General features: G+C 41.5%; 1 protein-coding gene across 1 annotated transcript in view; it reads right to left on the bottom strand.

The window, feature by feature from the left end:
• Nucleotides 1–14,037, bottom strand: part of LOC132406560 (complement C3-like) — a 277,413-nt gene that overhangs the window by 221,395 nt on the left and 41,981 nt on the right. The window contains exon 9 of the mRNA XM_059992384.1: nt 2,067–2,187. Within this exon, the coding sequence (XP_059848367.1) occupies nt 2,067–2,187 (121 nt within the window). The remainder of the gene's footprint in view (nt 1–2,066; nt 2,188–14,037) is intronic.

Genomic DNA, 14,037 nt, shown 5'->3' with positions numbered 1-14,037 from the left:
CCATACACCCACTACTTTATGTATAAGAAATGTATCTCTAACATTCTCCCTCTAATGTTCTCCAATCACCTTAAAATTATGCCCCATTGTATTAGTCATTTCTGCCCTGGGAAAAAGTACCTGGCTGTCCACTCCTTGCTCTATGCCTCTTATTCTCCTGTACACCTCTATCAAGTCTCCTCTCATCCTCCTTTGCTCCAAAGAGAAAAACCCTAGCTCGCTTATCCTATCATCATAAGAGATGCCCTCTCATTCATGTGTAGATAATGACAGCATGGCTGGCTTCTGATGAGCAGGTTCCACAAAGAGAAAAAAAAATACAGATTTAAAGAGTACAATTCACAACATAAAAATCATAAAACAGTTATACTATGCCTTTTTATTCAGCAAATACTCTTGAGAAGATGCTACTATGCTGCCTTTCAGAACTATCATGTCCTATGGAGTGAAGGTTGTGAAGAGGTGGTGCCTCAAGAAGGCAGTTTCCATTATTAACCACAGGCTTCATTCTCATTACTACAGTTGGAGAAGAGGTATAGGAGCCTAAAGACCCACACTCAGCTATTCAGGAATAGTTTCTTCCCTTCTGTTACCAGATTTCTGAACTGTCCATGAACCCATGAACACTACCACATTATTCATTTTATTGCATGACTTATTGAATTTGTAATTTACAGTACATTTATGCCATTTAACTCTATTTGTTATTCACTGGGGGAGCTGTATATCAGCTATTCCTTTATCAATGCTCGCCTAATTATGAACACAAGCCTTCCTGCTGATGCTGAAAATCCAAAGTAACACATACAAAATACTGGAGAAACTCAGCAGGTTAGGCAACATCTATGGTAAGGAACAAAGTGTTGAAGTTTCGATCCAAGACCTTAATCAGGTCCTGATTCCAGAGTTAGACCAGCATCAATAAAGCAGTGGCTGATATCCAGCTTGACTCAGTTAATAAATATTTACTTAATAAACCTGATACAGGGTTTGGAATTATCAGCCATCCCTTTGTCTCCAGTGATGCTATCTGCTGAACTCTTCTAGCTATTTATTCTTCTGCTATTTACTTAAAATTTGCCTACCAAGAAAGTATTGAATTTAATTTATTGCTTAACTAAAGATATATTTGTTACAATAAGGCTGTTAAACTCAGTTGCAAATTAAATTTTAAACGAAGATTCATGAAGAACAGTAACACCTAACAGCATTTTTGATTGGTTACTGAGAAAAAGTTGTAGAGTCATACAGCATGGAAACAGGCTCTTCGCCCCGACTGTTCCAAGCTACGAGAAGGTTAACTAAACAAGTTATATAAAAGGGGGCACCAATGACCATTCAAAAATGGTTTGTATATTTCAATTTACACATTTCAGTTTGTCAGAATGAGTGCAGTCTGGTTTTGATTCATTGCAACCTTATAGATACTGTACTTCCTGCAAACAAACCTTGACATAATAATTAGTCTTTTAGGAATTTCAAATCTTCATTAACTGTGAACAAGCTGTATTTCAGTGCTCATTTCAGATTATCTCATTTTTATGAACCTGCCATTTTCATACCTGAAGACAGTAGAGGTTGTACCTTGGAAGTAGGATTATTTAATAGTTTAATGTTGTACACACATTAATTATGTAATTCCATTAAATATTTTGATAGATCTCTGGTGTCTCTTTTGCCAGGACAAAAGAGAAAATCTAAAGTTCCTGAACTGTTCCAACAAGAAATATCTCACAATCTAGACTTGAGAATGTGAACAGTTTAATAGGTTACAATGAATGGAAATTGGACTTTATCCATCTGCTATACAAATACTCCTATACAGCACAAATGCGAGTAGCCATGTGTATCACTCACTCATTTAAATCTTTTACTTATCTAGATGATTCTGACTAGCTTAAGCTGATAACATGAGGGGAGACCCAACCACATTATTTAATGTCAAAGATATCTAATATATGTATAACCAGCAATAAAATTAAAAACTACAAGATCTATAATGCTGTTATAACAGAACATAAACATTATGACATTGTTTTTTAAAATGCATTAAGAGAAACACTCACCTGTATGTGTAATAACACTTGCAGTGACATAGATTGAACTCCCAACCAGTGAGTTAATGTCATCGAAACTCTTAGTCAACTGGTCTCTAGTCAGTTTAGCTGCTCCGTGGCCATTTGTAATCTGCAAGTAAAGGATTTAGAGAGTTTCTGATATTGCATTTGATTTTCTGTGGTGATACTAATGGTAAATTCTTTTAAGAAAATATACATGCACATATACAGAAATATATCCATCTCTTATATCCTCTCTCTCCTAACATATAATTCCACTTTTCTCATTAATATTATGTTTCACTGCATCTTTTGTTATAATCCTTATTTTGTGTTGTATTTTTATATAAAATCAGAAGTAACTGAAGAATTCACTGCAAAAATACTTAAATTAAAACACTTAAAACTACTTAAGCTTTTATATTTTATATGAATGAAACAACACTCAGTGGCCACTTCATTACGTACTCTTGTACACCAGCTCATTAATGCAAATATCTAATCAACCAGTCATGTGACAACAACTCAATACATTAAAGAATGTAAATGTGGTCAAGGGTATCCCAGAAACTATCGATCTGGTGTTTTCCTGCACATCAGTCTAGTGTTTACAGAGAATGTGACAAAAAAAAACAAAAAAAAATCTAGTGATGGCTGTTCTGTGGGAGAAAATGCCTTGTTAATGAGAGAGTTCTGAGGAGAATGGCCAGATTGTTCAATTTGACAGACAGCAACAGTAACTCAAACAGCTGCCTGTTACAACAGTGGTGTGTGGAAGAGCATCTCTGAATGTACAGCAAGTTGAACCTTGAGGTGGGTGGGCAACAGCAGCAGAAGAACATGAACATCATCTGAAGAAGATTGCACCAATGAACCACATGCCAAAAGGTGCCACCCTAGTTCTTCATCTTCCAAATATGATTCTGCTACTAAACTGCATGCAATTGGAACCTGTCACTTACATTTTGATGGTGTGTTTTTGGGATTATTGATTGATCTGGCATTTTGATGTCTCCAAGGGAGGTCGGGGAGGTTTCAAGTGGAGTGTGCAGCCTGGAAGCCAAGAAGCCTGGAGACAAGGCATGAGATTCCATTTCTCACCAATTAAAGCGTAACCCCGATGGAAATCAACATGGTGAGAAGGAGTTCAGCACCTTCTGCCTGTGTTTGACAGGTTTCTCTCTCCCTCTCACTCACTGCTGCAGAGGAAGGTACCTGCTTTTAACTGATCTCTCACTCTTGCTCTTGTTTGCTACACCTGGAGGAAAGTGCCAGTGTTTGACTTGGCTTTCTCTCCCTCTCGCTCAAAGCTGCCAGAGGATGTGCTGGAGTTTTGGGTCTCGGACAAGGTTTAATTAATGTGATTTGTGGATTGGACTCTGCATTCATGCTATATGTGGTTCTGGTTGAGCCCTTTTTTATTGCTGTTTTGTGCAATTTTGATTCCGGCAGACTGGCTTTGTGGCTTGCAGTCAATGAAAAGCACAACACTAAATTGAATTAAACTGAATATTTCTAGGGTGTTTCAATGATTCTGCGGTGTGATGTTTTATATGTTGTGTTTTTTGCTGTTTGCGTGATTTGTTCTTTTTTGTGCATTGGGCGTTTGGTGTTTTCTTTAAATTGATTCCATGGTTTTGTCAAGGACAGGTCATGCCTTACGAACCTGATTGAATTTTTTGAGGATGTGACTAAACACATTGATGAAGGAAGAGCAGTGGATTTCAGTAAGGCATCAGATAAGGTACCCCATGCAAGGCTTATTGAGAAAGTAAGGAGGCTTGGGATCCAAGGGGACATTGCTTTGTGGATCCAGAACTGGCTTGCCCACAGAAAGCAAAGACTGGCTGTCGACAGGTCATATTCTGCATGAAGGTTGGTCACCAGTGTAGTGCCTCAGGGATCTGTTCTGGGACCCCTACTCATCGTGATTTTTATAAATGACCTGGATGAGGAAGTGGAGGAATGGGTTAGTAAGTTTGCTGACAACACAAAGGTTGGAGGTGTTGTGGATAGTGTGGAGGGCTGTCAGAAGTTACAGCGGGACATTAATAGGATGCAAAACTGGGCTGAGAAATGGCAGATGGTGTTCAACCCAGATTAAGTGTGAAGTGGTTCATTTTGATAGGTCAAGTATGATGGCAGAATATAGTATTAATGGTAAGACTCTTGGCAGTGTGGAGGTTCAGAGGGATCTTGGGGTCCGAGTCCACAGGACACTCAAAGCAGCTGTGAGGGTTGACTGTGTAGTTAAAAAGATGTACAATGTATTGGCCTTCATCAATCATGGAATTGAATTTAGGAGCGGAGAGGTAATGCTGCAGCTATATAGGATCCCGGTCAGATCCCACTTGGAGTACTGTGCTCAGTTCTGGTTGCCTCAGTACAGGAAAGATGTGGAAACCATAGAAAGGGTGCAGAGATTTACATGGATATTGCCTGGATTGGGGAGCATGCTTTATGAAAACACATTGAGTAAACTCGACCTTTTCTCCTTGGAGCGACGGAGGATAAGAGGTGACGTGATAGAGGTGTATAAGATGATAAGAGGCATTGATTGTGTGGATAGTCAGAGGCTTTTTCCCAGGGCTGAAATGGTTGCTACAAGAGGACACAGGTTTAAGGTGCTGGGGAGTAGGTACAGAGGAGATGTCAGGGGTAAGTTTTTTACTCAGAGAGTGGTGAGTGCATGGAATGGGCTGCCGGCAACAGTGGTGGAGGCAGATACGATAGGGTCTTTTAAGAGACTTTTGGATAGGTACAGTGAGCTTAGAAAAATAGAGGGCTATGGGTAAGCCTTGTAATTTCTAAGGTAAGGACATATTCGGCACAACTTTGTGGGTTGAAGGGCCTGTATTGTGCTGTAGTTTTTCTCTGTTTCTATAGTGCTTCTTTCTTTTGTGGCTGTCTGTGGGAAGGGGAATCTCAGGGTTGTATGCTGCATACATACTTTAATAATAAATGTATTTTGAACTTTGAACATATATTCAAGGACCACTTTATTAGGTACATAATTAGGTACAGGGAAAAGCTTGATAATTATGTTATTAAATATTTCATGGATGTTGGGGTGTAGGAGTCAGAAGGAGTGGAGTTGTAAGTTAGAACAGGCTAATAGGCAAAGAGCAATTTGTTTCGAAAGTGTTGACATTATTTATTTCTATTACCATTCATTACAGAAATTGAAGGTGTTTGAATTTAATCAAATAAATAATAATACCCACCTTTGCCAAGCCAAGGAATTTGGGCCAATTTTCTGACCTGAGGTAACACCAATACAAGCCTAAATTGATGCAGTGCTGCATTTCCCAATGAAATAGCCAGTGGCTTCAGAAATGGTTGTTATGCCTTTTGTTTAGTTGTTAATTCTAACAAGTTAATTTTTCAGAATCCAATTTAATTTAATTGGAATATATCATGAAATTTGTTGTTTCTGCGATGGTATTAGATTGCAATACATATTAATAAAAACTGAATTACCGTAATTATACACATAAAATTGCTAAATTAAGTATATAGTGCAAAAAATAGTGAGGTAATGTTCAGGGTTTCAATGCACATTCAGAAATCTAATGGCAGAGGAGAAGAAGCTGTTCCTGAATCGTTGAGTATGTGCCTTAAGCTCCAATACCTCCTTCCTGATGGTAGCAATGAGGAGTGGGCATGATCTGGGTAATGGGGGTCCTCAGTGATGGATGCCACCTTCCTGAGATGGAGGCGAAGCAAAGTTGAGATGGCACTAACCAACGACTCCTTTGCTTGCATCTTTGGAAACAGCTCTATTTCCATCTTTGATATCTATTTTTTTTCCCTTTTCAGGGTGTGGGGGATTCTTTTGAAGACCCTGACCTGGAGTTACACTCTAACTTCGGCTCTTCACAGGAATGGGACCCACTCTCAGGACCTCATGACTGGCCGCTTTTTGATATCTCAAGGATGCAGCCTGGAAGACGAGTGCACCTTTAGGACTCTGAGTTTTTGTGGCTCTGGAGATAGGCGGATTCCAGGCTGATGCCCTTGACTGAAGCATCATGGGAGAACACGAACATCAGGAGCAGCAGGCTAGTTGCCAGACGTTGTGTGTCCAGAGAGGTGCATGTTTTTGGTGATGACTCTCTGGGCACAGAGCACAGAAAAGGTGATGCAACAGACTTTTAACGTTGTAAATCAGCAAGTTGCTTGTTGTGTCTTCCCTCTTGCTGTGAAACAGGGACAACTCTTTTTTCCCTTGAGGGGAGAAAGAGATCCTGTGGTATGTCGAATTACCAGGTGAACGAGTTGCTTTTGGAGTACTGCAAGTCTGTGTCATTATTGATGCTTTGCTGCACACTTGAATGCTCAGTGGAGGGTGCTGATGCTTTTTTTGCTGGTGGGGGTGGGGCGGGGTTGTTGTCTTGCTGCTGCTTGTATGAGGGAGGGGGAATTGGGGGGAATTTGGTGTTCTAACATTTAACTGTCATTCATTCTTTGGGGCACTTCTGTTTTTGTGGATGTCTGTGAAGAAAAAAGAATTTCAGGATGTATATTGTATACATTTCTGACATTAAATGTATTTATTGAAACCTATTGAAGCATTGTTTCTTGAAGGTGTCCCGGATGCTATGGAGGCTCATGCCCAGGATGTTGATGTAGCCATTTAGAAAGATCTCCATGGTACATCTGTAGAATCTTTGGTGACATACCAAATCTCGTCAAACTCCTAACAAAATGTAGCCTTTTCTGTGCCTTCTTTGTATCTGCATCAATATGTTGGGCTCAGGATAGATCCTCAGAGATGTTGACACCCAGGAACTTGAAGCTCTTCACTATTTCCAGTTCTGATCTCTTTGAGGACTGGTGTATGTTCACTCAACTTACCCTTTCAGAAGTCCACAATCAGTTCTTTGGTCTTGCTGATAATTAGTGAAATGTTGTTGCTACGACACCACTGAACTAGCTGATGTATCTTACTCCTGTATGTCCACTCATCACCATTTGAGATTATGCCAACAATAGTTGTGTCATTAGCAAATTTACAGATGGTGTTTAAGTCATGCCTAGCTACACAGTTATGGGTGTAGAGGTAGTAAGTTCACAACCTTGAGGTGAGTCAGAGAGGTGGAGAAGTTATTTCTGATTCACAGACTGTGGTCTTCTGGTGAAGCAGTCAGTTGCAAAGGGAGGTACAAAGGCTGAGATTCTAGAGCTTTTCAATCAGAACTGTAGGAATGATGGTGTTAACACTGAGCTGTAGTCAATAAACAGCATCCTGACAAAAATATTACTGTTGTCCAGGTGATCTAAGGCCACACAAAGAGCCAATGATATCACATCCACTGTAGACCTATCTGGGATAGGCAAACTGCAGTGGGTCCAGGTCCTCGCTCAGACAGGTGTTGATTCTAGCCATAATCAACCTCTCAAAGCAATTCATCACCGTAGATATGAGTGTTACTGGTTGATAGTCATTAAAGCAGTTTACTCTGTTCTTCTTGAGCACTAGCAAGATTGTTGCTTTTTTGAAGCAGTTGGGAACTTCAAACTGTAACAATGGGAGAGTGAAAGTATCTTTGAACACACCCACCAGTTGGTTGCCACAGGTTTTCAGAGCCCTACCAGGTTCTCTGTTGGGGCCTGGCCCCTTGTGATTGTTCATCCTCTTGAAAGACAATCTAATGTCAGCCTCCAAGACAGAGATCACATGGTCACCGAAGGCTGCAGGGATCCTCATAACTGTAGTTTTATTCTCCTTTTCAATGTGTACATAAAAAACCTTGAACTCATCTGGGAGTGAAGCATCCCTGCCATTCATGATGTTAGGTTTTGCTTTGTAGGAAGTAATATCCTGCAAACCCTGCCAGAGCTGGTGTGCATTTGGTTCTGCCTCTAACCTCAATCAGACTTGTTCTTTTGTTCTTGAAGTAGCCCTCCATTAGTTGTACCTGACCCTTTTGTATAGTTCTGGATCACTGGACATGAATGCCACAGATCAAGCCTTCAGCAGACACTTCTGGTTCTTCCACAGCTTTTGATTTGGGTATTTTCAGTAAGTTCTCATATGCACATACTCATTTGCTCAGGTTTTAGTTAAGTTATTGACAGCTATGGTGTATTCATTTCAGATTCAAGGATGAACCCCTGAATACAGTTCAGTCCACCAGCTCAAAGCAGTCCTGTAAGTGCCCCGTGCCTCATTGGCCATTCTTTCTTGGTCCTCATTACTGGTGCTGTGGTCTTCAGTCTCTGCCTATACTCGGAGAGAAGTACAGCCAGTTTTTCCAAAGAATGTATGTAGAACAGCATGGTAGGCATTCTTGATCATAGTATAACAGTGGTCCAGTGTCTTGTTTCCTCTAGTACTACACGTGATTTGTTGGTAATAATTTAGAGACTTGTTCAAGGTGACCTGGTTAAAATCCCTCAAAATTATGGGGATGGCATTAGGGTGCGCTCTTTCATGCCTGTTGATTATGTCCCTGAGTTCGTCTAGAGTCTGTTTGATGCTGGCCTGAGGTGGGAAGTATAACACTACCAAGATGATGACAGAAATCTCCCATGGAAGATAAAATGAACAGCACTTGATCACAAGATGTCCCAAGTTGAGTGAGCAGGACTGGGACAGCAGCACCACATTTATACACAAGGAGTTGATCGTACCTCCTCTGCCTTTGAAAGCCTCAGCTGTACTATCTTGGTGGTGAATTGTGAAGACTTGAGTTGTATTACTGTGTCCTGAATGGAATCAGAATGCCATGAAAGTTGTTAACTTTGTGGCAACAGTACAATGGAAAACATGATAGAGAGAAAAAGAAAACTGAACTACAGTAAGTATATACATATATTAAATAAGTAGAGCAAAATCAGAAATAAAAAAAAGGTAGTGAGGTAGTGTTCAAGGGTTCAATGTCCATTTAGAAATCAGATGGCAGAGGGGAAGAAGCTGTTCCTGAATCATTGAGTGTGTGCCTTCAGGCTTCTGTACCTCCTTCCTGATGGCAACAATGAGAAGAGGCATGACCTCGGTGGAGGTCCTTAATGATGGAGGCTGACTTCCTGATGCTCCTTGAAGATGTCCTATAGAGGCTAGTGCCCATGATGGTGCTGGGTAATTTTACAACTCTCTGCAGCTTACTTCACTCATGTGCAATAGCACCCCATACTAGATGGTAACTTGCCCAGTTAGAATGTTTTCCATAGAGCATCTGGTGAAATATGCAAATGTTTTGGTGACATTCTAAGTCTCTTCAAACTCTTAATGAACTGTCTTGCCACTTTTATAGTTTCATCAACATGTTGGATCCATGTTAGGTCCTCAGAGATGTTAACACCCAGCAACTTGAAATTGCTACCTTTCTCCACTTCCGATCCTTCTATGAGGACTGTTGTGTGTTGCTTTGTCTTGCCCTTCCTGAAATCCACAATTAGTTCTTTGGTCTTACTGCCATTGAGTGCAAGGTTGTTGATGCGACACCACTCAACTAGCTGGTATATCTTGTTCCTGTACATGCTCTCATCACTATCTGTGATTCTGGCTTAAATGGTTGTATCATCATCAAATTTAAAAATGGTGTTTGAGCTGTGCCTAGCCACACAGTCATAGGAGTAGAGTAGTGAGCTAAGCACACATCCTTGAAGTGTATTAGTGTTAATTGTCAGCAAGTTGGAGATGTTATTTCTAATCTGCACTGATTAGAAACAATCTAACCATATATCTGTGGTCTTTGAGTTAGGAAGCCGAGGATCCAGTTGCAGAGGGAGGTACAGATGCCCATGTTCGGTGACTTTTCAATCAGGAATGTAGGAATGATGGATTGAACATCAATAAGCAGCATCCTGACATAAATATTTGCATTGACCTGGTGATCCAAGGCCACATGGAGAGCCTATAGACCTATTTTGGCAATGGGCAAATTGAAGTGGGTCCAGGTCCTTACTTTGGCAGGAGTTGATTCTAGCCATAACCAACTTCGCAAAACACTTCATCACTGTAGCTGTGAATGCTACTGGATGAAAGTCATTAAGACAGTTCACCCTTTTCTTCTTGGGCACTGGTATAATTGATGCCCTTTTGAAGCAGTTGGAAACTTCCAACTGTAACCATCAGAGAATGACAATGTCTTTGAACACTGCCACCAGTTGGTTGGCACAGGTTTTTAGGGCCTTTCCAGGTACTCTGTCATCGCCTATCGCCTTGTGAGGGTTTGTCCTCTTGAAAGACAGTCTGACTTTGGCCTCCGAGACAGAGATCACAGGGTCACCGGATGCTGCAGAGTTCCTCATAGCTGTAGTTTTATTCTCCCTTTCAAAGTGAGCATAAACAGAGTTAAGCTCATATAGGACATAGCATCACTGCCATTATTGATGTTGGGTTTCGCTTTGTAAAAAGTAAACCTCCAAACCTTGCCAGATTTGACGTGCAAGCGATATTGCCTCCAACCTCACTCGGAATTGCTTCTTAGCTCTTAAGATAGCCCACCATACATCATACTGGGTTTTCTTGTACAGACTTGATTGCCAGACGTAAATACACAGTTCTAGCCCTCAGCAGACTACGAACCTCTTGGTTTGTCCATGGCTTTTGATTTGGATATGTACAGTAAGTTCTCATAGGTGCACACTCATCCACACAGTTTTAATGAAGTTAGTGACAGCTGTGGTATATTTGTTGAGACTTAAAGATGAATCCCTGAATGGCAAGGCTTTTCCAAGACTCCATAAAACAAAGTATGCAACAGCCTTTAATAGAATAGTACAGCACATTACAGGACCTTTGGCCCACAATATTGTGCCGACCCTCAAACCCTGCCTCCCATATAACCCCCTACCTTAAATTCCTCCATATACTGGTCTAGTAGTCTCTTAAACTTCATTAGTGTATCTGCCTCCACCACTGACTCAGGCAGTGCATTCCACGCACTAACCACTCTGAGTGATAAATCTTCCTCTAATATCCCCCTTGAACTTCCCTCCCCTTACTTTAAAGCTATGTCCTCTTGTACTGAGCAGTGGTGCCCTGGCAAAGAGGCACTGGCTGTCTATTCATCTTAATATCTTATACACCTCTATCATGTCTTCTCTCATCCTCCTTCTCTCCAAAGAGTAAAGCCCTAGCTCCCTTAATCTCTGATCATAATCTATACTCTCTAAACCGGGCAGCATCCTGGTAAATCTCCTCTGTACCCTTTCCAATGCTTCCACATCCTTCCTATAGTGAGGCGACCAGAACTGGACACAGTACTCCAAGTGTGGCCTAACTAGAGTTTTATAGAGTTGCATCATTACATCGCGTCTCTTAAACTCTATCCCTCGACTTATGAAAGCTAACACCCCATAAGCTTTCTTAACTACCCTATCTACCTGTGAGGCAACTTCCAGGGATCTGTGGACATGTACCCCCAAATCCCTTTGTTCCTCCACACTACCAAGTATCCTGCCATTTACTTCGTACTCTGCCTTGGAGTTTGTCCTTCCAAAGTGTACCACCTCACACTTCTCTGGGTTGAACTCCATCTGCCACTTCTCAGCCCACTTCTGCATCCTATCAATGTCTCTCTGCAATCTTCGACAATCCTCTACACTATCTGCAACACCACCAACCTTTGTGTCATCTGTAAACTTGCCAACCCACCCTTCTACCCCCACATCTGGGTCGTTAATAAAAATCACAAAAAGTAGAGGTCCCAGAACAGATCCTTGTGGGACACCACTAGTCACAACCCTCCAATCTGAATGTACTCCCTCCACCACGACCCTCTGCCTTCTGCAGGCAAGCCAATTCTGAATCCACCTGGCTAAGCTTCCCTGGATCCCATGCCTCCTGACTTTCTGAATAAGCCTACCATGTGGAACCTTGTCAAATGCTTTACTAAAATCCATGTAGATCACATCCACTGTATTACCCTCATCTATATGCCTGGTCACCTCCTCAAAGAACTATATTAGGCTTGTTAGGCACGATCTGCCCTTCACAAAGCCATGCTGATTGTCCCTGATCATACCATGATTCTCTAAATGCCCATAGATCCTATCTCTAAGAATCTTTTCCAACAGCTTTCCCACCACAGACGTAAGGCTCACTGGTCTATAATTACCTGGACTATCCCTACTACCTTTTTTGAACAAGGGGACAATATTCGCCTTCCTCCAATCCTCCAGTACCATTCCTGTGGACAACGAGGACATAAAGATCCTAGCCAGGGGTTCAGCAATCTCTTCCCTTGCCTTGTGGAGCAGCCTGGGGAATATTCCGTCAGGCTCCTGGGACTTATCCGTTCTAATGTATTTTAACAACTCCAACACCTCCTCTCCCTTAATATCAACATGTTCCAGAACTTCAACCTCACTCATATTGTCCTCACCGTCATCAAGTTCCCTCTCAGTGGTGAATACTGAAGAGAAGTATTCATTGAGGACCTCGCTCACTTCCACAGCCTCCGGGCATATCTTCCCACTTTTATCTCTAATCGGTCCTGCCTTCATTCCTGTCATACTTTTGTTCTTCACATAATTGAAGAATGCCTTGGGGTTTTCCTTTACCCTACTCGCCAAGGCCTTCTCATGCCCCCTTCTTGCTCTTCTCAGCCCCTTCTTAAGCTCCTTTCTTGCTACCCTATATTCTTCAATGACACAAATTCCACAAATGACCTCAGGAAGAAGAGGAAGGAGATTCTGCAGTGGGACTTCAGAGAGCTTGGAAGAAGGTGCTGGATCAATTCATTCCAAAGAGGAAGAAAGATCCTAAGGGGAGTAAGGGGTGGCCGTGGCTTACATGGGAAGTAAAGGGCAGTATAAAAATAAAAGAGAAGAAGTATAACATAGCAAAGATGAGCAGGAAATCAGAGGACTGGGAAGCTTTTAAAGAGCAACAGAAGATAACAAAAAAGGCAATACACCAAGAAAAAATGAGGTACAAAGGTAAACTAGCCAAGAATATAAAGGAGGATAGTAAAAGCTTCTTTAGGTATGTGAATAGCAAAGAAATAGTTAAGACCAAAATTGGGCCATTGAAGACAGAAACGGGTGAATTTATTATGGGGAACAAGGAAATGGCAGATGAGTTGAACAGGTACTTTGGATCTGTCTTCACTAGGGAAGACACAAACAATCTCCCAGATGTAATAGTGGCCAAAGGAACTAGGGTAAAGGATGAACTGAAGGAAATTTATATTAGGCAAGAAACGGTGTTGGATAGACTGTTGAGTCTGAAGGCTGATAAGTCCCTGGGACCTGATGGTCTGCATCCCAGGGTACTTAAGGAGGTGGCTCTAGAAATCGTGGACACATTGGTAATCATTTTCCAATGTTCTATAGATTCAGGAACAGTTCCTGCTGATTGGAGGGTGGCTAATGTTGTCCCACTTTTCAAGAAAGGAGTGAGAGAGAAAACAGGGAATTATAGACCGGTTAGCCTGACGTCAGTGGTGGGAAAGATGCTGGAATCAATTATAAAAGAGGAAATTATGACACATTTGGATAGCAGTAGAAGGATCAGTCTGAGTCAGCATGGATTTATGAAGGGAAAATCATGCTTGTCTAATCTTCTGGAGTTTTTTGAGGATGTAACTATGAAACTGGACAAGAGAGAGCCAGTGGATGTAGTGTACCTGGACTTCCAGAAAGCTTTTGATAAAGTCCCACATAGCAGATTAGTGGGCAAAATTAGGGCACATGGTATTGGGGGCAGAGTACTGACATGGATTGAAAATTGGCTGGCTGACAGGAAACAAAGAGTAGCGATTAACGGGTCCCTTTCGGAATGACAGGCTGTGACCTGTGGGGTACCGCAAGGTTCGGTGCTGGGATCACAGCTGTTTACAATATACATTAATGATTTGGATGAAGGGATTAAAAGTAACATTAGCAAATTTGCCGATGACACAAAGCTGGGTGGCAGTGTGAAATGTCAGGAGAATGTTATGAGAATGCAGGGTGACTTGGACAGGTTGGGTGAGTGGGCAAATGTATGGCAGATGCAGTTTAATGTGGATAAATGTGAGGTTAT

This window comes from Hypanus sabinus, chromosome 16 (genome assembly GCF_030144855.1).
Source record: "Hypanus sabinus isolate sHypSab1 chromosome 16, sHypSab1.hap1, whole genome shotgun sequence".
NCBI lineage: Eukaryota > Metazoa > Chordata > Chondrichthyes > Myliobatiformes > Dasyatidae > Hypanus > Hypanus sabinus.
The sequence above is the reverse complement of the archived record's forward strand: the minus strand, read 5'-3'. Positions and strand labels throughout refer to the sequence as shown.